This window comes from Corythoichthys intestinalis, chromosome 22 (genome assembly GCF_030265065.1).
Source record: "Corythoichthys intestinalis isolate RoL2023-P3 chromosome 22, ASM3026506v1, whole genome shotgun sequence".
NCBI lineage: Eukaryota > Metazoa > Chordata > Actinopteri > Syngnathiformes > Syngnathidae > Corythoichthys > Corythoichthys intestinalis.
In genome coordinates, this window is record NC_080416.1 from 16,370,331 (window position 1) to 16,396,096 (window position 25,766).

The window sequence follows — 25,766 nt, forward strand, 5'->3', positions numbered from 1 at the left end:
GTAGGAGAGACATGCGGCAAAGAGAATACAAATGTAATAGGTGGTCCCCAGGGTCTTCTGATAGACCTTCAGTTTTGACATCAGAGGAGGCTTCTCAGCATGCAAAAAGTCGCATGTCTTTTGTTTCTTTGCAACAAAAGTTGTAGTACTTTCCTTTCTTGAATTGAACCAATCAAACATTTACGTTAGCTAGAGTCCTGTCATAATTGTTGCATAAATGTAGCTGCTCCCTCCTATAAATGTTTCTTTCAAATGCCTTTTTACTTGAAAATAAATGCTCAATTAGTTTCAGATAAAAACACAACACCGACAAGTATAAATCCCAAAAATTTTAAATACTGAAAACGTAAATATACAGTACGTGGTTTCGTCGTATTCCCCTTCAGCTGCGTTTCAATGCAAATGAAAGACATGCACATTATCCAATGTTAACCTTTTCTTTATTCCCACACAGATCAGCCCACACACCTCAACCTATGTCCAAAGAAGAAATCTCCAGCACTGTTTCTGTGCAGCTGTTCAATGGCGAGGGTCAGCAGATGACAATCACCCTGGAGAACATCGGCTCCGAGGACATCGAGAGTCTGGAGCTCACCTCCAAAATCGTCACCACCAAAGGTTAGTACTGATGTTTTGACACATGAAGACTTCGACAGGTCAATGTTTCAACATCATTATAACATTTACGTAAAATCTGTTCTACCGTGAACATAAAATCCTGAAGACAATTGTTCCTCTTGGGTGTCTCTTGTGTTTCCGCGTCCTCAGATCATTGCGGTCACTCATCATTATTTTGCTGTCTGACTTTCAGACTGGCCATTTTTTTATTTCTTTGCTTTAGTTCTCAGTCAGAGTGAAAAATACAGTGCTATTTTTAGAAGGAGCACACTTAAACTTGTGCAGGTGATGTGGCGTATCGCCATTGTAGCAGTTTAGACTGTCCTTGCTTGGTATAAATGATGGTCACAGTTATTTTATGAGACAGGTCAACTGCAGTCCTCTAGTTTGTAGGAAGTGGTTTAGTATGATGTAGGGCTGCAGCGATCAAATATTTTAGTAATCGAGTATTATTTTATATGTACAGTGGTATGAAAAACTATTTAAACCTTTTGGAATTTCTCACATTTCTGCATAAAATCACCATCAAATGGGACCTGATCTTTGTCAAAATCGCAAAGATGAAAAAACAGTGTCTGCTTTAATTAGAACCACCCAAAAATTATAGGTTTTCATATTTTCATGAGGATGGTATGCAATCAATGACAGAAGGGGGAAAATAAGTAAGTGAACCATCACATTTTATATTTTGTGCCCCCCCCCCCATTGACAGCAATAACTTCGACCAGATTCTTCATATAGCTGCAGATCAGTCTGGCACATTGATAAGGACTAATCTTGGCCCATTCTTCTCTACAAAACTGTTGTAGTTCCGTCAGATTCCTGGGATGTCTGGCATGAATTGTTGTCTTTAGGTCCTGCCACAGCATCTCAATGGGGTTCAAGTCACTCCCGAACGTGTATTTTGTTCTTCTGAAACCATTCTGAAGTTGATTTAATTCTGTTTTGGATCATTGTCTTGTTGCAGCATCCATCCTCTTTTTAGCTTCAACTGTCTGACAGGCCTGCCTCAGGTTTTCCTGCAAAACATCCTGATAAACTTTTGAATTCATTCTTCCATGAATGATTGCTAGTTCTCCAGGACCTGAGGCACCAAAACAGCCCCAAATCATGATGCTCCCTCCACCATGCTTCACGATGGGGATGAGGTGTTGATGTTGGTGAGCTGTTCCATTTTTCCTCCACACATGACGTTGTTTGTTACTCCCAAACAACTCAACTTTGGTTTCATCAGTCCAGTAAATATTTTGCCAAAACTTCTGTGACTCATGCAAGTGCCTTTTTGTGAACAGTAAATGAGCAACAACATTTTTTTTAGACAGCAGTGGCTTCCTCCATGGAGTCCTTCCATGAACACCATTCTTGGCCATAGTTTTACATATAGTTGATGTGTGCACAAAGATATTGGACTGTGCCAGTGATTTCTGTAAGTCTTTAGCAGACACTCTAGGGTTCTATTTTACCTCTGAGTATTCTGCGCTGAACTCTTGGCGTCTTATTTGGTGGACGGCCACTCCTTGGGAGACGAGCAACAGTGCCAAACTCTCTCCATTTGTAGACAACTTGTCTGACTGTTGATTGATGAACATCCAGACTTTTAGAGATGATTTTGTATCCTTTGTATCCTTTATACAAATCAACAATCCTTGATCGCAGCTTTTCAGACAGCTCTTTTGACCGAGCCATGAAGCACATCAGACAATGCTTCTAATCAAGACATTTCTTAACAGGTGTGTGTTTTATAGTGGGCAGGGCACCTTTAAACCATTCATCAGTGATTGGGCACACACCTGACCTAAAATGTTTGGTAAAAAAACAAACAAACAAACAAAAAAAAAACCTACGCCGTCAACGCAGACCCGATTTACGACCCTATGCCATAGCCTGACGTGCACCTCCACAAAATCCTGACGATGTGTCACGTCAACGCGTGGTGATTTGACGTCAATGGACTGTGATTGGTCTGCTCAGACTGTTGTTTCTGGTTCAGTGCTAAATCACCGCCATTTACAAGCATTCTTTGCTATACTAAAAAATGGACTGAGCCGACGAGAGGATCATCGAAGAGGTCCACAAGTACAACCACCTTTACAATGTTTTGTCAAGGCATTATAAAGATTGCAAAATGGCAAGCAATTCGTGGAAGGAGAATGCTGAAAATACGGGGCTAGAGGTCAGGGAATGCATAAAAAATGGAAAAAAGACAAGTATATGCGTGTTCGGAAGCGAATGGCCACACCAAGCGGTGACCCTGGCCAAAAACTGCCAGCTTTTTATCACTTTGTCGTATTTTTGGTTTGTGGACTCTACCATTTATTGTGTACACATTGTACATTTGCTCACTGTGAGTCTGTGCCTTATTTGCATTTACACTTCAAGTATATGAGAATAAAGACCCCTCTAGTGGCTTAGTGGTGAATTACAGAGGAAACGTTCCCTTTAAGCCGAACTTCGAATGCTCAGCGACGACGTAGATTCAACACCGTTGCTATGCTGTCACCGCAACGCAGAAGCTTAAATTAGGCTTTACAGTGAATACATGACACAGTTGTAGCCTTGGTATCCCGCTTGAAATGCTCCCACACTTTTGACATTTTCTGCTTTTTCTCTGCGCCTTTCCCTTCGCTTTCGCCGGCTTTTTCATCGTTACCTCTATGTTTATGTATGGTTGAGATCAAATACTAGTCCTTCTCCAAAAACTAGCATATTGTGATAAAGTTCATTATTTTCTGTAATGTACTGACAAATATTAGACTCACATATATTTTAGATTCATTACACACAACTGAAGTAATTCAAGCCTTTTATTGTTTTAATATTGATGATTTTGGCAAAAAAGTCAAGAAAAAACAACAATCCCTATCTCAAAAAATTAGCATATTTCATCTTACCAATACAAAAAAGTGTTTTTTAGTACAAAAAAAAGTCAACCTTCAATTAATTATATCAGCTATTCACTCAATACTTGGTCGGGAATCCTTTTGCAGAAATGACTGTTTCAATGCGGCGTGGCATGGAGGCAATCAGCCTGTGACACTGCTGAGGTGTTATGGAGGCCCAGGATGCTTCGATAGCGGCCTTAAGCTCATCCACAGTGTTGGGTCTGATGTCTCTCAACTTCCTCTTCACAATATCCCACAGATTCTCTATGGGGTTCAGGTCAGGAGAGTTGGCAGGCCAGTTGAGCACAGTAATGTCCTGGTCAGTAAACCATTTACCAGTGGTTTTGGCACTGTGAGCAGGTGCCAGGTCGTGCTGAAAAATGAAATCTTCATCTCCATAAAGCTTTTCAGCAGATGGAAGCATGAAGTGTTCCAAAATTTCCTGATAACTAGCTGCATTGACAGTAGACCAACACCAGCAGCTGACATAGCACCCCAGACCATCACTACTTTGGGTACTTGACACTAGACTTCAGACATTTTGGCATTTCCTTCTCCCCAGTCTTCCTCCAAACTCTGGCACCTTGATTTCCGAATGACATGCAAAATTTGCTTTCATCTGAAAAAAGTACTTTGGAACACTTAGCAACAGTCCAGTGATGCTTCTCTGTAGCCCAGGTCAGGTGCTTCTGCCGCTTTTTCAGGTTCAAAAGTGGCTTGACCTGGACATTGCGGCACCTGTAGCCCATTTCAAGCACAGGCCTGTGCACGGTGGCTCTGGATGTTTCTACTCCTGACTCAGTCCACTGTTTCTGCAGGTCCTCCTAGGTCTGGAATCGGCCCTTCTCCACAATCTTTGTCAGGGTGCGGTCACCCCTTCTGGTTGTGCAACGTTTCCTGCCTCACTTTTTACTTCCCACAGATTTCCCACTGACGTGCCTTGATACAGCACTCTGGGAACAGCCTATTTGCTCAGAAATTTCTTTCTGTGTCTTAGCCTCTTGCTTGAGGATGTCATTGATGGCCTTCTGGACAGCAGTCAGGTCGACAGTCTTGCCCATGATTGCGATTCTGAGTAATGAACCAGGCTGGGAGTTTTAAAAAGCCTCAGCAATCTTTCGCAGTCGTTTTGAGTTAATTTGTTGATTCATATGATTAGGTTAGTAGCTTCTTTAGAGTACCTTTTCACGATTTGCAAATTTTTTGAGATCAGGATTTTTGGTTTTTCTTGACTTTTTTGCCAAAGTCATCAATATTAAAACAATAAAAGGCGTGAACTACTTCAGTTGTCTGTAATGAATCTAAAATATATGAACGTCTAATGTTTATCAGTACATTACAGAAAATAATGAACTTTATCACAATATTCAATTTTTTTTTAGAAGGACCAGTATATCCGCCGCCTCTCTCTTCTTCCTGTACGTACGTGACATCAGCGCGTCGTCCTGCATTAAAAATACTCCGAGCAAAACGTCATGCTTGAATCTGGTGAAATTAAATGATTCCTCGAGGCGGAGAAAATTCCTGGATCAATTTTTAAAGTAGTTATTTGAGTAATCGTTTCGGCTCTAGTATGACGTTCACTGTAATGATAAAACTCTGGCAAAAACCGTTATTTATACTTGGAGTGTTTGTTATGTGAATGTTTTTTGTTTGTTTTCTGATGTGCTTAATCAGTGTCATGATAGTCCGAAGAAAAAAAGTCTTAAGCAAGCAATTATGTACTCGCCGCGTCGGAGCAAAGTGGGACCTTTTGAAGGCCATTTTAATGTCAGATCAGATTTTTGTGGACATTGTGACATGCAACATTTGTTTCAGTCTTTTTTTTTTAATTCAAATTTTGTCACTTCTTTTTTCCACTTCATTATGAAAGGCTTCCCGTGAGTCCTTTTTAATTGGAATCAAGAGAAAGTACTGATAACTTTGGGGGGAAATAACAAAGACATTGTTTACTAATGGGTTTGAACTGTGAATGTATCATATTGAGCTTTTAAGCAGTGCACTCACGTATTGATTTTTCACAATTTAGCGAACTGCGAGATTATGCAGGGTTTTTTTCTCTACTCACTGTCGAAAATCTGTCGCTCCGTAGTATGCAATTTCTGTAAAGTTGGACCATTTTTGCTGGGTAACGATAGCCTCCCCGTTTCATTATTCTGAGAAGGAGGAGGAGGAGGCAGATTTGTCAAGGATGACAAATTAAAGGTCAGGTGTATAGGCCACAGTGTCACTAGGCGGCACCATGGCAACGGGCCGCATCATCGGTGGCCTTCACGCGACCATGCTCTCACCCACCCACCTCCTTGGCACTAACCTGACAGCCTGGATGAGTTTTGTCTCCGAGTTTCTCTCTCTTGGCACAATTCTGAATTCTCATCGAGTGCTGAATGAATAAAAGATGCGTGAGTCACCATGGGAAGACATAGGAGGGACAAAAAGATTTGTGTTCCAGCAACGCGAGTCACCCCAGCGTGAGACGGGGTCCTCTGTTGCTGAGGATGAAGATGAAGTTTGGCAGCATTTGAAGTGACAAAACGAACACCCCTTTTTGACAATTTAATGAAGTGTTAGCATTAATGTGAGGAGTGAGAAAGAGGCCAAAACCCTCACACAAACAGCCCCTCCCAATGGTTATGTAGTTTTATCTTGACTTAGAAGTGCTCAACTTACAAGTTTTTGAGTTACAAGTCATCACTAAGCAGTGTCTTTTTAAACTTGCCCTATTTTTCGGACTATAAGTCGCGATTTTTTTCATATTTTGGCTGGGGGTGCGACTTATACTCAGGAGCGACTTATGTGTGAAATTATTAACTCATTATGATATAATTTCAGGTGTTATTTTGGTGTTTTGGAGTGACACTAATGGTTTTGTAAACTTGTTAGCATGTTCTTTAGTCTATAGTTATCTGAATAACTCTTAATAGCTACGGCCACGTTCGCGTTCTGCCTTTGGCAATGTATGTTCAATTGTATTATTGACTTTTTTATATTGAAATGGATGCATTTAGTTTGTAGCGCTTTCATGCCCACCCGGGGCCAAACTCACACTTTTTTACGTGAAGAAGAGCGCTCACATGGCACGCCAGAAGAAGACTGACAGCTACGTAGCTCTGAGTGAGTGAGTGGGCGAGTTAGCGAGAGAGTAAGACGGCTGCGAACCTACGTTCATTCTTTATGCTTTTAAAATATCTCTACAGAGGCAACGCCTGCGTGTATCATCTTTTCTGTTGTTGTTGTGTGTTTTCCACCCGCGATCGGACACTTAGAGCCAGTTGTATGGTTGTTTGAACGATGTGCTAATGCTAGCGAACGCATGCTAACCTGTTACGTTATTGCTGTCATGGTACCTAATGATCATTTATTTACTTTGATGCGAACCTGTTTGCTATAAAGGACCTAATTGATTCAGCACATTATACGGACGTCCAGCATTGTCTTTTGGGAGTTCGCTGTATAGCCAGGACCGAGCCGTAGCGTCCTGGTGAGGACAGTACATTTGCATTTCGTTGTTCATGCACTGTACACTGTACATTTGTTCAGCATGTTGTTCTCTATTGTATTTTTATATTAAACTGCCTTTCAAGATGGCATATCTGTTCTATGTGTTGGATTTTATCAAGTAAATTTCCCCCCAAAATACGACTTATACTCCGGTGCGTTTTATACACTATATGTTTTTTTTCTCTTCGTTGGGCATTTTATGGCTTGTGCGACTTATACTCAGGTGCGGCTTGTAGTGCAAAAAATACGGTAGTCACTTGTCAATACATGAACAGTACAGAGAGGGTGCTTGTTGGTGGGGGTGGGGGCAGTGGTGGATGCTGGTCTTTCAATGAACGGAAGGTCAAAGTGTGTCAAAGTGCTTCGTGACGGTGGAGGTGCTCAGCTGCACCCGCTGCTCGATAGGGAAAGAAAGTACTGCCAAGATTCAAGTTTCCAAATACAAGCAGCTGCAATAAAAAAAACCAAACACCACAAATAAGCTTGATTTTTCGCTACTCATTTTTAACTAAACAAGTGTCGCTTGGATGATTACAAAAGTCTCCGGTTCCCCTCAGAACAATGGAATAAAAATAGGAAAAACGTCTCCAAGAGATGATGGTAGGACAAGATCACTGATTCCCCCATTTTGCCATCAATCAAAAAGAGATTCAGCCTCTGACAGATCATCCAATCATCATGCAGAGAAGCAGTGCGTCCGGGCCAGCTGAGCCTGGCCCCCCAGCCCATAGACCCCCAAAGACGCACAGTGTCCGATTGGCGGTAAAAACCCAGCCTTTAGCCAATGACTCGTCTCATTTAGCTGTAGTGGAACAATACACTCTAGATACACTCAGCGTCAACATTGTTTAAAGGTCTATGAAACTGTGCGAATGAATGAAAGGCAAGTCTCATCATAACCAATGATAACCAGCTAATTCTGACCAAAAGGTGAGTATGTTGTAGCACATATTTAGTCAATAACGTACACACAACAGTATTACATTTCATCACTTAATTTTTAACATTTTGGGCCTTGCAGTCTTAGAGCAATGACCTCTGGGGGAGGCGGGGCTTAAATGTTTTTGTCAACCATATTCCATCCCCCCATACATAACTGATCTGGCTGCATCAGATGGAAAGGAGCCTCTGTGATGACGAATAAGCAAGAAGTGCAGCCGACTGAATTTTATGAGGCTGGCATACGTGCCCATGTTGATGAGAAAAAGGGAAATTATATTGGGAAAAAGTAGTGATGAAATCCCCACTTTTTATTTCTTTGCTTATATTGCCATTCTATTGCAATAAATAAAGTTAAAGGAAGATTGTGCTCATTACTTTTTGACTGCCCTTCTTACTATGCGTTGGAACAGTGAGACGTACATAGTTTCGGGAACAAAAAAAAAAATCGGCAGCAATTTTGCAATGCTGTTCTATTGTCAACTGGAGTTCCGTGGACAAAGGAATGCTTGAAAACCCTGCTCAAGAAAAGAAAAAATATATTTAACAGTTGCAGTAGCAGGGTCCCCACATATCTTTAAAAAGTCTTAAATTGTCTTTAATGGAAAATTACAGCAGGTAATAAATTTCCAGACGATGCACTGAATGCCAGGAAAATAACTATAGTCTGTTGTGAAACTTCTAACAGTGTGTATGTCTTTTTAATGGCCGTTTGGGAGTTTGGGAATAGTATACAGCTCAACATACGATCGCTTCGACACACGATCTTTTCAACGTCCAACATAAAATTTGACTCGTCATTTGTTTCTACATCCGACGACATCCTCAAAACACGGCAATTTATGACAGCACTGCAGTGAAAAAAGGAAAAAGGTGAGGCTTACCATTGAAATGAAGATGGAAATGATAGAAAAATATGAGCGTAGTGTGCGCATCCGTGAACTTGCTCGACAATGCGGCCGTAAAATGTCTACGATCTCGACAGTCCTCCTCCGACCGCCGTTTGCCAGTCTTTATAGGTTAAAATGAGCTATTATTGTGGTAAAATTCCCAGCTTCGTTAGTTTTTTCAGAACTTGTGCAACACAACATGTCTACTGTCCGCTGCAGCTGAACAAAATGAAAGTAAAAAGTCCTCCATCACTCTGTCAAGTCAGCCACGCGGGGCTTTCAGTTACACCACGCAAAACACATCCGGCACCTTAGTACCCGATTCGTTGCATTATTACAGGTATTATTATTATTACTATTAGTAAATTCCGATTTTATTCATAATTTATTTGTTTTGTTCTGTGTAATTGCTATTTGCATTAGTACCAGCAGCATTTATTAAGGATTCTGTGTAGGTTTTCAGGCTGTGGAATGGGTTAGGGTTAGGGTCATTGGAATTATAATGTATTCTTATGGGAACATCCTGCTTGACATACAACCATTTCGACTAACAAACAAGGTCCTGGAACAAATTAACTTCGTATGTAGACGTACCACTGTAAAGTGCATGTTATACAGTATGTTGTCCGCAACCTCGGCGTACGTCAACATCCAGAGTTGTCGCCATGACGCCATTTCCTGGTTATTCGCGGTTGTAGGGGTAAGCAGGAATATACAGGGATTGGGAAGTGTGAATTTAATCAAAAATGGAAGGAAGATGGTTGGCCCCTGGGGAAAATAACAACAGTGCCTGGTGCAAAGAAGGGATGTAAAAATATATCAAAAAGGTGATATATTGTGGTACTTTGTAACCCAAAAGGTTATCGATATGCTCCCACCAAGAATCGATATATTCTTTTAAAAGGGTGTCACCCCCCCCCCAAAAAAAATAAAATAAAAAAAAAAGCAGAATCACCAGGTTGCTACCAGAATCTTTCATTAAAATAGTGTCAACGTTAGCTCACTGCCTGCCACTGACGGCGCTAGACATCCAATTCATTTGGATTGGCTTGAACGTCTAGCGCCGCTACTTCGCGCTTCAAACTTCACGCCCTCAGTCCATCGTGGAATTTCTTTTAATTGGAAAAAAAAAATAAAAAATACAAATGAGCCATCCCGAGCCGATCACATAGTCTTACTCTCCCTCCTGTTGCGTCCCCTCTTGCCATCCCTGAAGGCCGGTTGACGGGTGCGCGGGTGACTCCCCTGGATCCCGGGGGAGGCGATGGCTCCTTTGCTGGGCTGCGGGAGGAGGGATGGGCTGCGCTGCCCCCTCCCTCCCCGGGCTGGCTGTTTGGCGGCCGTTATCCTGGGTTGGCGCCCGCGTGGCGTCTCCACTCCCCTGCGTGGCTGTCGCATGCTTGGTGGGGCTCTTGTGCGGCTGGATGGGATTAGGCGTGCTCGGGTGGGGGGTCCCGTAGGCGGGAGTGGCGATTGAGGGGCGTAGGGTCGGTCGCCAACGGGCTTACACTCACAAGGGATTCACACTATTACTGGGTTCAAGATCACAGAGCTGATTTGTTTACACTCTACCCCTTTCAATCACTTAGCTTAAAGACTCCCCCAGGCCCCGTCCCCTTTCCCTGGTCAACAGGCCCCCACATGGTGTCAACCGGAAATACATCTAGCTGACGATAGCACCACCATATGAATAGTTAGTGTAGGCGTTCAATGTATTTCTTGTAGTTGTTTGTGTTTCTTTTCCTTCTTCTCTTGTCTTTCTTTTCTTCTGTTCCACTATTACCCCTTCCTGTTCGCTGATTTGTCATAATAAACAAGGTATATTGTATGATCACAATGGGAGTATGTCAAACTCTCAATGTGAAACATTAAAACTTTTCAGATTAACCGGACACTTCGACTTCCATTCTCTGTGTCAAACAGCTGAACAGGACATGTTTAAAAAAAAAAAAAAAAACTAAATAAAAAAATAAAAAAATAAATAAAACTGCAAGAAGTAAAAATGATTGTCATTGCCATTTGATTTGGTGGCATCAAATGTAACATCTATATCATGTAAATGTCTTTTCCATCATATTTATCTGCTCATCTCCTCTCTCTCTTTAATTCTCCTATCGTTTATGAATATGTAAAGCAAGGTGTTATTCATCAAAAATGCATTGCCATTAAAAGACTTAGCAGTTCGGATGCAGATCTCGTGTCGTGATGTGGCCGGGCTTTAAAATATGCCTGCCTGTTGCTCCCATCCTGAGGACCAGGAGTGGCTCACCTGCACACAGTGAACACATGCTTTATTCAGGTGATGCATCATTCATTTGATGCTGCGGGCTCAAGTGGATGCAGCTGAGTCATTCGTTGCTGGCGTAAATTAGAGCCTGGCGTCGAGGTGCAGGCGGCAGCGGTGCACACGACTAATCAGTGGCTTTGTTGTCCCGGAAGGCAAAAAAAACACAAATTACACTACCTGCCTCCTGTCACAATGCATTTCTTCTGTTTAGCGTCATTAATGCAAGACAGCCACAAAACCACCAAGTGCGAATGATACTGTGGTGTAGCATAGAATTTTTGTTGTTGAACGATCTACTTCTAAATCTATGTTCTATATGTTTTAAAATGCCATTTTTTTATGCCCCTTGTGTTTGCAGAGAAAGTGTTTGGGGAATTTTTGAAGTGGGACCTGGAAGAAGTCTCAAGTCACATACCTCTTAAGCCTGGCCAGACTGTGACTCTGACAGTTCACATTAATGTTAAACTGGACTTCTCTGGTCAGGAGAGCCTGTTGCAAGACCTCAATGATGGTAAGAAGACTCTTCTCAAACTCATCTAAAAATCCTAAATCCACTTTTTTTTGTAGCTGTCCTGTTTAGCTGCTTAAGCACGCAGAATATGTAGATCTAATGCTGGAAGAGTTTGAATATGCCAATGGAAAGTTTTGATATACCGTCATTTTCAGACTATAGGCCGCTACTTTTTTCTTTCATTTTAAATCCTGCGGCTTATTTGTTGATTTTTAACGCTTTATTTGACAGCGGTGTCATAAGACCGTCATAATTGTGACATGACATGGGCATTACTGAATGCTTATGACAAATGTCATTAAGTGTCGTCCAGCAAATTATGTCACTAACTCCATTTATGTCCAGCTCGGATATTTTACATCCATTCAAAAGTGAGATAATTTGCCGGATGACACAAAATGACATTTGTCATAAGCATTCATTAATGCTCACGGCAGTGTCATGTCATAATTATGATAGTCTTATAGTGCCACTGTCAAATGGTGTTACCAAAAACCATAGCTAGCAATTAATAAACAACTAGAACAATAACTGAAGAAATAATTGGCACAGAACATGAATTTTGATTATTTACATCTGTATTGGTGCAATGCATGCTAGGAGGCATGTTGGACAACAACAGTGTTGAGGGCAGGTGGCAGCAGAGGTTTACTGTCACCCCCAAGGGAGCAGTGATGGCCAAATGAGGCTTCTTGAAGCTTTGCAGCCAATTCACGGTACCCGCAGGTTATTAAAAGTATTATAAAAGCATTGAATTTAGTTTTCCATTATTAAAAGTATTAAAAGTATTAAATTAGCTGTTGTAAGTCTGGAATTTTTTCACTGTGGTCTTAATTTTCAAGAACATCTCAGTGCAACCTAAATTATATCCATGACGAAGTTTTTTTTTTTTTTTTTTTTTTTTTTTTTTTTTTAAATCCATAACGAAGATGACGCATATAATTTTTACGATGCACTGCACTACAAATCGAAATGCAACTCGTGCGTGCCAAACCACCACAACCGGCAAAACGGAGAATCCACCCACCTCTGCATCGGGAATGCGTCCGTTTGTCGGTGGAACGAAAACCCTGCAGGCAAAACTACTGTGGATTCTGAACACCAAAACAGACCACCATTCATATGCTTCAAATGAGTCCATTGGTGATCTGTTTCGGATATTACGTCATTTTTGGTCGGCATCGGCTGTCACAATGTTGGTCATATTGCGTTTTGTTCCAAAGGGCGCATTCCCGATGTCATAACTGTCTTTTGTAACGAATTTTCAGTTGGCAGAAAAAAAAACCCGCACATTTTCTTAATGTTTAAATAGTCTACATATTTTTATGATCATTATAAATGCATTTACACAATGAAATAACGCTGGAAAAGTTTGTTAAACATAATGTTGGTCAAATCGTGTTTTTTTTTTTCCGGAGGGACCATTCCCGCCTTCGTAACTGCAGCCAATTTATTCATCAAGACTTTAAGATAGAGGTAAAATCGGGCCTAAAAAATCCAGCCCGACCCGAACTGGTCCGTGGGTATTAAAGCCCGACCCGCGTTTTGTGTGATAACATTCGTGACGATGTCTGCATAAAAGACTTGTCTTTTGTAACGAATTCTCAGTTGGCAGGAAAAAAAACGCACATTTTCTTAATGTTTAAATAGACTACATGTTTTTATGATCATTATAAATTTATGTACACAACGAAATAGAGCTGGAAAAGTTTGTTAAATATAAAAAAAACAGATGCGGTTTTGCGGACTCGCAGAGGGGAAGCTTAAAAAGGGCGTATAGGCACGCTCTGGCTCTGCAATGACCATACAGCGCCTTCTTTTTTTTAATCCAAATTATTTATTTTATAACAAGTATTTCTTAGTTTATCATTCATACATCGTTAATATGTAGTAATTTCAAAAAGTTAGCGAGAAAGAACCCTGGCCCGGCCCGACGTAATAATTGACATTTTAATTTTGGTCATGTTTTCAGTTTAATTTAGCTGTTTCCAGCTTGCTATGTTTATAATTGCGATGTTTGTTTACCGCTTTTCCTCTTACTGCGAAGAGGGAGGAATTTACATCGGCCGCCGCTATGATATTTAAGTCATCAGCCATCTGCTGTGACCCGGGAATTTAACGCCTGCTTTCACGCACACTGCTCCCAATGTCAGTCGACACGGGAAATTGTTTTCACACACAACTGCTGCACGATTAAGTCCCGCGATATTCCCGTTGTTTTGGAGTATGTGATAGGGGCTCAAGTTACATCCAGATACTTTAGGTTGCAGTTTATGGGTCATGCGAAGGCAGTGGACCTGCTTAAACATTTCGGTTTGCCTTTCGAATGAATGTGAATTTCGCCGTTTTAACTCAAGAGTTAGCCATGTTCACTGGGGTCTTGGCAGGTGCACTCGTGGCTAGCCTGTTACAGAGGATGGCTGGTCTGAGTCCTGTCCTCCTCCTCTTTTTGTCCATAATTATTGTGTGCGCGTGTGTGTTTAAAAAAATTCTGACAGACTTTATAATGTTACTTCAAATGTGTTTTAATTGTATCTTCAATATATGTGCATTCTTTTGTCAAACACACTTAGTAATTGAGGTTAAATTTGATGTTCAGTGCTTTATTTATTTAATATGATTCAATATGATCTAAATAATGGGTGCAAGAAAAGTATTAATTTTCAGTTGAAATGGCATTAAAAAAGGTCTTAAAAGTCTTGAATTTAGATTTATCAATTCTGGGGGGACCCTGCAATTTGTTCAAAGCTTCATGGTGGTTCATTTGGTCTTCTGACAGTCGTACAAGGCCTCTGTTAAATAAAGTGTTACCGGTTAATACTTTTTGGTTTAAACATCCCATAATACAGTGAGGACAACTGCGGCTTATAGTGCGGCTTATTTATGAACAAATGTCGTTTTCGTGTCAGATTTGATGGGTGGCGGCTAAATAGTGCAAAACATGCGGAAATAAAGCGGAAGTACCTCGGAAACTTGTCTATATGCTACCTGGCTACAAGTAGTGCTACAAAATCATTATAACATCATTTACCAAAGAGAGACATTCTATATCTACTGACCGATAGGACAGGAAGAGGAAGAACAGGAAAGGTTAGGGTGTGACAGAGAAGAGTGAAGCAGTGCTGATGATGTGAAGAAGTGAACCCCTTCTTTATGTAAAGCATATATGGTTTGTAATCCTGTGCCAATTTATCCCAACGTAAGCAGAGAATGGGCTTTTCAATCAAGAGTAGCCCTAATTGCCTGAACCTGGACCAGGGACGGGAGCGGTGGTAGCATTTTCCTTCTCAGCTAACGAGGATCAGGCTGCCTTATTTCACATTCAGTGTAACAGGAGGTCTTTCAGGTCTCTCTACTTTCATTTCACTCCCCAGATTCTGGCTTCCACTCATCCTCTCCTCTCCTTTGTATTCCAAATTTGAAATGAGGGGGGAAAAAAACTCACCTTCTTCGCTACCTGTGAGCTCGTTCATTGTGTTCTTTCCTCTGTCTTTTTTTCCCCAAGTTAAAGCTCAAGCTTTCTTTTCCTCCTCACTGCAGACCACTCTACCTCCTTCTTGCGACTGTTGAACCTCTCGCTCTAGTAAATATTAATAAAGGAGCCGAATGGACCGACGCCTGCGCCACACCAATTTCTTCTTCGTGTGTGTGTTTTGCGGATGCGGATGACTGACAGAGTAAACCCATACAGCACGCCGTGTTTATCTGCCTTCATGAGGTCATTCAAACGATACCTTTCCAATGTTTTTAATTAGCAGAGCAATTGGAGGCCCTGAATAAAGGAGATAAGGTGTGGCAATGTCCAAGTAAGAGGCTGTGAATGCTGTTGTTATGGCAATGCAATTTTCACTCAACACATTTGATACCGCTTTACTGACATGTCCATGAAATAGCGTTATTAACGTCAGATTAATGCTCTGTTGAACTTTTGACAAGCTACTTTGAGACTTTGCGATGCTCAACCCTCCCGTCTGCTGGGAAAGGCAGAGAGATTTGCCTGGCAGTCAAACGGCAATGTGGGACTTGATTTGGCGTAAGATTCAATGCAGCAGACGTTCATTCATATTCCAAAGTTGCACACTATCGCTTTGATTAAATTTGTTTTCATTCTAAACTAAACACGGTTAATCCTTTTGAAGCATAGGTGGCTTAGGCGTCATATGGCTCCATTATACTCTCCACAAAGCTGTTTTGTCTGCAACTAGGGGACCGGAAATTGCACATGTAAAAGGCAATGATGGCAACATTTGAGATGGAGTTTTTTTTCTAAGTGTGAATTATTTTTCACTTTAAGTTGTAATTTGCCACTCGGCGTGTGATCACAATTTTCCCTTTTCTTCTGTTTGCACTGATAGCAGCGAGTCAGTGGGTCTCTCAGCAAATAATGACCCGGTCTTTCATGTAGTTTATATACAGTGAGGAGCAGAAGTATTTGGACCCCTTAAGATTTGCATGTTCACCCACTTAGGAAATAGTTGGAGGTCTGTAATTGCTTTCATTGATGCATTTCCACTTATATAGACATAATCCAAAAAAAAAAAAAAAAATGCGGAACTCACATAGTAGGATTGGTAACACTTTCTAATAACTATCCGTTTACTAGTTAATAGATGTCAAGTTCAAAAATAGACCCTTAGGTAGACATTTGTAAAATTACCCAAAAATAAGGAGAGAAGACACTCAGTTTTCTTGGCCAAGGAGAGCAAGGAGGGACTAGACAGAGAAATGCTAGATTACGCTGTATAGTCACCAAAATTGATCTAAGGAAAAAAACCTCCTTGCTCTTTTTATTAGGGGTTTGTCCTAACACAGAAGGGTGCCGCCCTAAAGGGAGAGGGAAAGCAAGCTGGAGACACCCATGTGATTTTGATTGGCTATGTGTGAGCATGTAGGTGGAACTAACTAAATACACGTGTGTAAGCAAAGGCACTTAGATAAAGTGGTCAGTATGACCCAAACACTTCAGTTATGCAACGCTGCGGCCATGGAAGATGTCCTCGAATGGAAGATGTCCTCGAAAGTCTAGATGAAAGTCTAGACGTCAGGTGCTGAAGATGTCCTGGAAGGCCTAGTTACGCAATGATGCGGCCATGAAGCAAGGCAGTTGTCATCCCGACACTCTTTACTCTTTGTAACACTTAAACATTATACTACAACCTAGTATAGCAAGCAATAATCATTTACTGGTTATATCAATAAGAAAAAATATGGCAATATGTATTATGTATGTATTAGGTATGTATGAGCACAAGCAAATATTCAATCAATCAAGCAAATTTTCAATCAACCCTCGATAATTAACTCAACAATAGATCATTAGTAAACTGTTGATAAATGATTTATTGTTGATTTGTGAAGTATTTGTTAACAGTTTGTTAAGCATTTACAGGGTGTTCTTAACCTGAAACACAGTTTGTGTAGAAACGTTTCAAGTTTTTGTGTGTAACGTTTGGCATTTCTATCTTTTCAGGTTAAGAAATGCCGTTCACTTCAAAAGAAAAGGCATTTTGATAAGGCATTTTGCAGGCAGCGCTCATGTTGCACATTTATGAAAATCTGCCATAGAACCAACAAATATTTGTACTTTTCTTTGTATATTTAACAAATAAAACTTATGACCTTCAACATAAAGTGTATATAGTTTTATTAAGAGCCATCAACTAGCATGGGCATTTAGAATGGGGTCAACCATATTGGAACACCCTGTAAATGCTTAACAAACTGTTAACAAATACTTCACAAATCAACAATAAATCATTTATCAACAGTTTACTAATGATCTATTAACTAGTAAAACGGATAGTTATTACAAAGTGTTACCGTAGGATTTCTTAAATAATTTCTCTGTAATTTACTGGGGTTCATAAGTATTTGTACCCCTGAGAATCGGCAATAATTATGACACTCAAAGAGTTGTCAATCTACCTTAAAAAAAGTCCACCTTTACCCTATGAAAACACACCCACCACATGTTTGAGCTCGATATTGTCACCTGTGCACTCCAGAGTCAATCATAATCCAACTGCCAACCAGAGAACTTTCGAAAGACACTAGAGAAAAAAAAATGTTGAGCTCCACCAAGCTGGAAAAGGCTATTTGACAGTTGGAAAGCATCTTGGTGAGAATAAATCAACAGTTGCAGCAATTGTTCGAAAATGGAAAAGGCTAAAAATGACATATAATCTACCTCGGACTGGGGCTCTATGTAAAATGTCTCGTCGTTAGGCATCACTCATGATGAGAAAATTGAGGGCTGAGCCTAGAGCTACACAGCAGGAGCTGGTCAATGACATAAAGAGAGCTGGATGCACAGTTTTAAAGGCTACTGTCAGTAGAACACTATGGTGCAATGGTTTAAAATCATGCATTGCTCAGAATGCACCCTGTTGAAGCCAGTATATGTGAAGTTTGCCAGAGACCATCTGAATGATGCAGACAGGTCATGGGAGATGTCATGTGAACAGATGAGAACAAAGTAGAACTTTTTGGTGCAAACTCGTCGTGTGTGGAGGAATGTGTACAATCCCAAGAACACCATCACCACTGTGAAGTACGGGGGTGGAAACCTCATGCTTTGGGGCTGCTTTTCAGCAAAGGGGACAGGAAGACTATACTATATAATGCAGAGGGAATGAGTGGTGAAATGTATCGTCAGATTTTGAGCCACAACCTCCTTCCCTCAGTCAGAGACTTGAACATGAATCTTGGCTGGATCTTCCAACAGGGCAATGATCCGACGCACACAGCCAAGCTGACCAAGGAGTGGCTTCGTAAAAAGCATGTCAAGGTTCTGGAGTGGCCTAGCCAGTCTCCAGACCTCAATCCAATAGAAAATCTTTGGATGGAGCTGAAACCTGACAGATCTAGAGAACATTTGTGTGGAGGAATGGGCCAAAATCCCTGTTTTCTTATGTGAAAACCTGGTGAAGAACTACAGAAAGCGTCTGACCTCCGTAATTGCAAACAAACGCTTCTGCACTAAATATTAGCACGCAAGGGTACAAATACATATGAATCCCTGTAAATTACAAATAAATTATTGAAAAATAACACAATTTTAGTTCCGGATTAAAAACATTTTTTTTAGATTATGTCTCTATAAGTGGAAGTGCATCTATGATTGAAATTTCCGACCTCTACCTATTTCCTAAGTGGGTGAACTTGCAAAATCACAAGTGGTGCAAATACTTGTGCTCCTCACTGTATATGTAATAAACATTACATTGCCTTGCAACTGAGGAATATCTGTATATGTTTTGAACTTCATTCATTCAATCCAACCACTGTTCTAACAACGAAACCATTTGCAAAACCCATATGAGGCCTGTTGATTGAGATTAATTCAATTCAATCACGATTAATGAATTGATTCGCAATGCCCGCTTTAGGCCTGTCTGCTGTCAGCTCCAGCTCGTAGCTCACGTGTCGTGCTGGTGTGCGTCAGAGATGCATTCTGTTAACATTAGCGCTTATTTATAGTCTAGATCTGAGTGCTGAAGTGACTGATTGTCATGCTATATCTGGCCCGGTAACTAATCATATTCGTCGATTTGTATGCATGTATGGGGAAGGTTAATCGATCAACTTGATCTATTTATATTTTTTTTGCCCGGCGTTCCCGATGTCATTTGTCAGCCGAGGTAGACGGGGGCACATTAGACAAAGAACGCAGTCAGGAGAGAACATTCGACACGGGCCGAGCATCGCCGATATATCCTCAAATGAGTTTATCCCTCACTTTGGCCCCGCCTTGAAACGACAACACCATAACTCAGGGCTCGACAGGAGTGATGTCATCACTCGGGACAAATGAGCTTTGACTCCCGGAGAGGTTTATCATGTTAAATGCTATGAGTGCCGTTCGTAATGACAGTGCTGATCCTCCGTGTGTAGGTGTAGGGACGGCAGCCCCGCCCATGGGTACACCTTGCACTGCAGTAAATAAGCATCCAAAACAAATACGAGTAAGGGGAGGTGATCTGTTCTTTTCTGTTGCTCTTGTTTGTCCTTACATTGTTGCTGGTTTGTATTGCTTGGAGCAACTGCAATCTCACGCTCCTGTTGATGGCTTATTGTTTTGAGCTTCCAAAAAAAAAAAACCCTCCACTGCTCATTGCCTCCTTCTTCTTGCTTTTACTGCCACTCTGCTACAACTTCACTTCTTATACCCCATATCATGCTTGGCTTTTTTTGGAGTGTTCAAACATGATTACGATGTGTTTAAAAATAGTATTTTATTCTGTTTAAATGTTTTAAAAGTATATTGAGGGATAAAAAAATAAAAAAAATTATATGGATTGTTTGTTTTGCAGATTTTAATCTACAGCTGTTGGGTCTGGAATGTACAGTATATGTAGGTTCCCTCTATTTTTTAATATAAGATCTGTGCTGCCACCATTGCACAATGTCTGCACTAGTTAAGCACAAGCTATATACCACACGATTGCTGAACTCACACAATTCTCCAGAACAAGACCGATACGGATCGGAAGCGGGGTATAACCAAGGCTGTTATTGCAAGCAGTGCCACCGTTAATCACCCCATCCATTACTCACAAGGCATGGGACACGGGGAGTCATGTGTGTTCCCTTGAACAGGCTACACACCACAAAGCATGAAAGTGTCTGTGTTATTGCTTGTTATACACTGGCCGTGCCAAACGGAATTGGGTAATGCTTCAACAGGCGACGATGGGAAGTTAAGGCATAGTTTGGCCTCTCTGACAGTTGTTTTAAAATTTGTCCCAAAAGTCAGAATTCGGCTTTTACGCCCTTGCTTTTGACGTCTATCGCTGTTGACAGTCAATGAGTGAAAAGATTTAGTGGATTATTTATTGCTGCTTGCAGCTTTAATTACAGTCCTTGCTAATGAATTGGATTCTTAATGTCATCTTTCCCGAAGAAAAAGCTCTGAAATGATACATCTTGAGCTCTCATCAGAAAACCCTGCAATGTAGACTCATACTCACTCACTGTAAATAAAGCAAAAGTAGGTGCCAGATCAAATAAAGAAACAGAGGATGAGTTGATACTATTTCTAACCGACGCCAGCTCTACGCAGGGGCAAGAGGGAGCAGTGCTTTCTCAAATAAATGTTTTGCGCCCTCAAATCAAAATTTTAGAAATTGAAAAGGCACATTTTTAATATACTCACAAAATTAATACTATATTGTCTAATCTGTCAACTAGTAATGCATCAGTTCTCTCTCATCTCCCTCCACTGAGTGTATATTCACAGATGGTCGGCGCACGTGCACAGTAAAGCGTGCACAGCCCTCAGTAAACATCCAATCACTGTTAGTATGTACAGTAAATGAGCCTAAACATCGCCAGACAATAGTGTGTCAGGTTTCAGCGCGTTTTCTCAGTCACAACAAGCACACAAATAAGTCTATGTCCACCTCACGTGACAGACTGAAGACAAATTACCGCCGTTTGACAGACCCCTACGTAAAGCCCCGCCCCAGACTATAGTTCTGCACTGCCTTGCTTCCTTAAATCACAGCAGTTTTTACAAAGCCATGTTTCTCAAGCCCCTTTCACAAACATATCCCGGTTAATTCCCGTGTAAGGTGACACGGGATTTACTTGCGTCATTGCTTTCACGCATGTAGAGATATCCCGGGAATTACATGAGTTTGACTCTTTCACAGACTTGTCCTGTGTTGCTCACTGGCGCTCTCTGTGCGGGGAGGGCTGCTGTCGCGATTTTACAATACGAACATGACGTCATTTTTGGTCGGCATGGGCTGTCACAATGTTGGTCAATTTGTTACAGAGCTGGTTGTGGGAACGTTATTGACGTCGTAACTGCAGCCAATTTAAGCTAATCAAGACTGTATTCAAGCCCAGGCGATCCAAAAGAAGGGTGCTGAGATATTAACTTGCGGGCGCCATTCGACACCTCTGTCGCCCTTGTTTTGAAATCCCCTACATTGTGCTGGCATTTGAGTGTATTTGTTTTGTTGTCATATTGGCTCTCTGCCGACCGCCTAGGTTGCTATTATCGATCCCCGTCGACCTACATTCACGGACCCATTGTGTTATTCCCCCTTTTTTCGCGATCGCGTGTATTTTTGTTTGTATTTAATAAACCCTTGAATAATACACCCTTGAACGCATCCCTCAATTGTTTTTTGCTTTAAGGTACAACCTTGTTTCCGCAGTTGCAGACCCTAACATCTGCAACAAAATAAACCACACATTTCCAAAGATTGACGATGGACTCTCTTCCTCGGCTCTACGATCCAGTAGCAATTTAATGTCATTGTTTTCAGTTTAATTTCGCTATTTCCAGCTTGCTATGTTGATAAATGTTTGTTTACTGCTTTTCGTCTTACTGTAAACAAATAGGAAGTGATGATCAGCCCGCCATGATATTTACGTCATCCGCTCTCCTGCTGTGACTCGGGAATTTAACGGTTGCTTTCACATACACCTCGTCCCGGGAAAGTCCCGGACGTTATACTAAGATGCGACGTGTGAAATGTCCGCGTAATATCTGTGTCAGTCGACCTGGGAAATTGCTTTCACATACAACGGCTGCCCCTTTAAATTGCGGATTTTAATGGTGTTTAGGCTTGTGTGAAAGGAGCTTTATTTAAGAGAAATTTTAAAAAGAAGAGATAAAAATGTTCTGTTCTATATCTTATGTGTTTTATAAATTAGTTTGAGAAGTATTTTTTAATTATTTTTCATAAGTTCAGTTCTCAGGTTATAATTTATTTGATAATTAGGCCATCCAGTTAAGATATGTTACCTTGTAAGTTTATAAAATCTGGATGAAGGATATTTTATTTTATGGTCCCTCATTGTGGTCAGGGGGTTTTTGTACCTCAGTGACCTACCAGCAGGAGCTTAGTCCTCATGTGAGACACCCAAGTTGGACAGGTCTGAAGGTAGAGGCCTGACTTAGTGCAATCCACTACTCTAGTTTGGGGTTGAACACAGCTAACAACCCAATTCCATGAAGAAAACGCTGTTACCATAAGCACAGGGGTGGGGGTGTCGGTTGCTGGAGCATGATGCTTTCATATGATGCCCCCTACACATTTCTGACTGCCCCCCCCCATACATGCCTGCCTACAGCTATCACTGCTTCTAACTTGGATTTCACCTTCCATCAGTCTGTTCCACTTTACTGTGTTAAAATGCAAACGTGTGTGTTCATGCTGTCATACCAAATTTAGTTCCATCTAAATCCACCAGTTATACTTTAATTAGCACTCTGAGTATATGAGAAAAACAACTTCCAATTGGTTATGTTTCAGCGACCGGGCTCATTCTCATTCATGGTTTTTCTTTCCTCCTCGCTGAGGGCAAAACAGCACATTGCTGTGCTCTTCTGACGTCAGACTCGCGTTGGTACGTTTGATGTGCATTTGTTTGCTCCCGGTCTTTTTCACCATTGATGGAGTGCATTGAAAGTAGCACTCATAGTTCTACAGCCGCTCCTGTGTCGCTTTTGCGCTCAAGGTCGCCATGAATTTACACAATTAACAAATCCAGGAGGTCGTCTGGTCATTTTGAGGGAAGCAAAGATTTGCACAGAAGGTTGAAAGTAGGCACGCTAATCAAGGGTATTCAAACAATGAATTGCAAAATCCTTGCGAATTCTCTCACAGACTGCTGATATTTAACTTTGTCAATGTTCTTCTTTCCCCCGATGCTCTGCTTGCCTCCGATTACAAATAACCTTGCTACTTTCGCTGACGCCGCACTGCTTTTTTTTGGGGGAATTTTAGATGGAATCAGTGTGACAGGCCTGCCAATCTCCAGTCCTTTGCGTCAAGTCCTCAAGCCCAGGCCCGAAAGCAAACCTGTCAGCGGCGAGTCCGGCAAGGGGGAATACAGTCATATCAAGGTAAATGAGCGTTTGTAAAGTGCATGGATGCACAAAGATGAAAGCTTTACTTGATCTTTGTATTTATGACGGTAGAAATACATGCCACCAAGCTGGATCTTGTTGGATTTATCCAAAAATAGAACATGTCGTGTCTGCTTGTAAACAGAGTTCAGGTAAAGTGCAAAGAGATACTGTGTTAGACTGGAGAGGAAATGTGGTGGAGTTGGACAGACAGTATAGAATGGCAATTATCTGAAGTTATGTGATCTACGCTGGGGAAGATTTTACCAGATGTCAGAAGGGAAGAGAAGATGATGCTACCTGCTGCGGGTCACCTGCAGCCTTGACAACTGCAATTTTGGTGGCTTGCCCTAGGAAAAAAAAAAGTGTATTTTCCTCTCCTTGGAACAGAACATGACATTGAGAGGCTCTCATACAGGATTTAAGGCAATATTGTAGGCGTGATCTCACTGAGATTGCTTTTTGTTATGTTGTGCTGTTCGCTTTTTCTCACGCTCCCCAAAAATTGTGTAATTTTTAGAGCTGTCAAATTTTATCGCGGTAACGGGCGGTAATTAATTTTTTAAATTAATCACGTTAAAATATTTAACACATGCGGAACAACCCACTCATGCATTGCCGCAAACAGACTACAAAGGCGCCGTTTTATTTATATTGAGAACTAAGAGGCAGAGAAGAGCGAGTGGAGTGGACACAGGCATTCATTAGGGACGCGCAATGTATATTGTCATAAGCTTTGGGATCTCTTTCACAACAATTATAACTATTGTAGCGAGCAACGTGGGGTAGAATGACAGGAGATGATCTTTGTCTTAACACCCTGTATTGAACACAACGCAGAGAAGATATACCATTTGCAGCCACCACTGACAGTCATGATTGCCCAACTTCCCATCATGCATTTGGGCGGAACAGTCACGTCGCTACAGTATCATTTACTGAAAGCACAACAAAAATAATAGTCGTATCTCTCAAAATAAAAATAAATAAATAAAAGCGCTCAATGCAAAGAGAACTGGCATTCCCAATCAAAATAGCTTTGAGCGGGGCGGGGGCAAGGCGGGCAAGTTGCGCGGTGGAGCCAGGCCCGGGTTTCGCGGGTGGTCATTAGTTGTGGGGTTTCGTGGGTGATCATCAGTTGTGGGGTCCAGCCAGGGGTGCGGAACTGTCGACGGGGCTGCAAGTAGCCAGGGCCGTGCGGGAGGTAGTGTTATGCAAGCGCTGTGTTACTGTTAACTCATTTGCTCCCAAAAACGGATGAATACGTTCTATTTTTAATGTTTCAGTGTCCCAAAAAGTAATTATACGTCTTTTATTATTTTTTTTTCAAAAGAGAGAGCTCTAGGTTCTGATACAAGTTCGCTCCAAAGCACAATGCTCAAAATCCATTTTAAATCAATAAAACTGGCCACTGGAGGGCAGTAGCGCATTGGTAAGAACTCATATTGGAGCATGAAAGGAAATGAATGAAGAGATAGTCAGGAAACGGAAGTTGGAAGAAGTAAGAAGCGTGACAAAAATGTGGAGAAGGATGTAAACACAAGGCACATGGCCCACACAAGTTCCCTAGGTGAATTCTGTTATGAGGAAGTGGTCACTACAAAAGAAAGATTCCACAAAATCTTGATGAGACAGACAGGCGGTGATGAGGGAAAAATTTACCACGTCTGCCAATACAGCCACGGCCACAACAGCGTCATCATTCAGTTCAATAGTTTAGTTATGTGTAAATAAATTGTTACTTTGCTATCAAAAGCTCTATTTGTCTTAATGTTTGTTATTTTGTAGAAGGAAAACATTATTCAGATGTTTGGGATGTCACAAAAGCAAAAAAATAGTTGTGTTAAAGTCAAACTTATGTTTGAAATGTATGCTTTTACAATAAGCTCAATTTCAGTTTTTTTCATCAGAAATTGGAAAATTGCTCTAAGTTATTTTATAATGCTGGTATCTAAAGAATGGAAAAAGTTATTAACTTACTTTTTTTAATGCTGAAAGAACAGAGTCTAATCTTTCTTTTGGTGGGTTCCATGTTTATATAGCAATAGAACAGGGGGTTCTATTGGGAAAAGGGTTGCTCCAATGAAAATGGCTGGGACTGAATGAGTTAAGGTCTGCTGATGCGGAAACATGATTGGACTGAGCAGACAATAACTGAGGGATTCGAACAAGGGTTTAATAATACAAACAAAAATAGCACACACGATCGCAGAAAAGTGATAACAAAAGGGGTTCGTGACAGCAAGTCGACAGGGCTCAATAATAAAAACTC

The 25,766-nt window shown here is 41.1% G+C and overlaps 1 protein-coding gene across 3 annotated transcripts in view; it reads left to right on the top strand.

The window, feature by feature from the left end:
* trappc9 (trafficking protein particle complex subunit 9) overlaps positions 1–25,766 on the top strand; it is a 280,127-nt gene that overhangs the window by 76,999 nt on the left and 177,362 nt on the right. For all 3 annotated transcript variants that reach the window (XM_057828240.1, XM_057828241.1, XM_057828242.1), the window contains 3 exons: positions 455–618; positions 11,476–11,628; positions 23,373–23,491. In XM_057828240.1, coding sequence (XP_057684223.1) covers positions 455–618; positions 11,476–11,628; positions 23,373–23,491 — 436 coding nt within the window. The remainder of the gene's footprint in view (positions 1–454; positions 619–11,475; positions 11,629–23,372; positions 23,492–25,766) is intronic.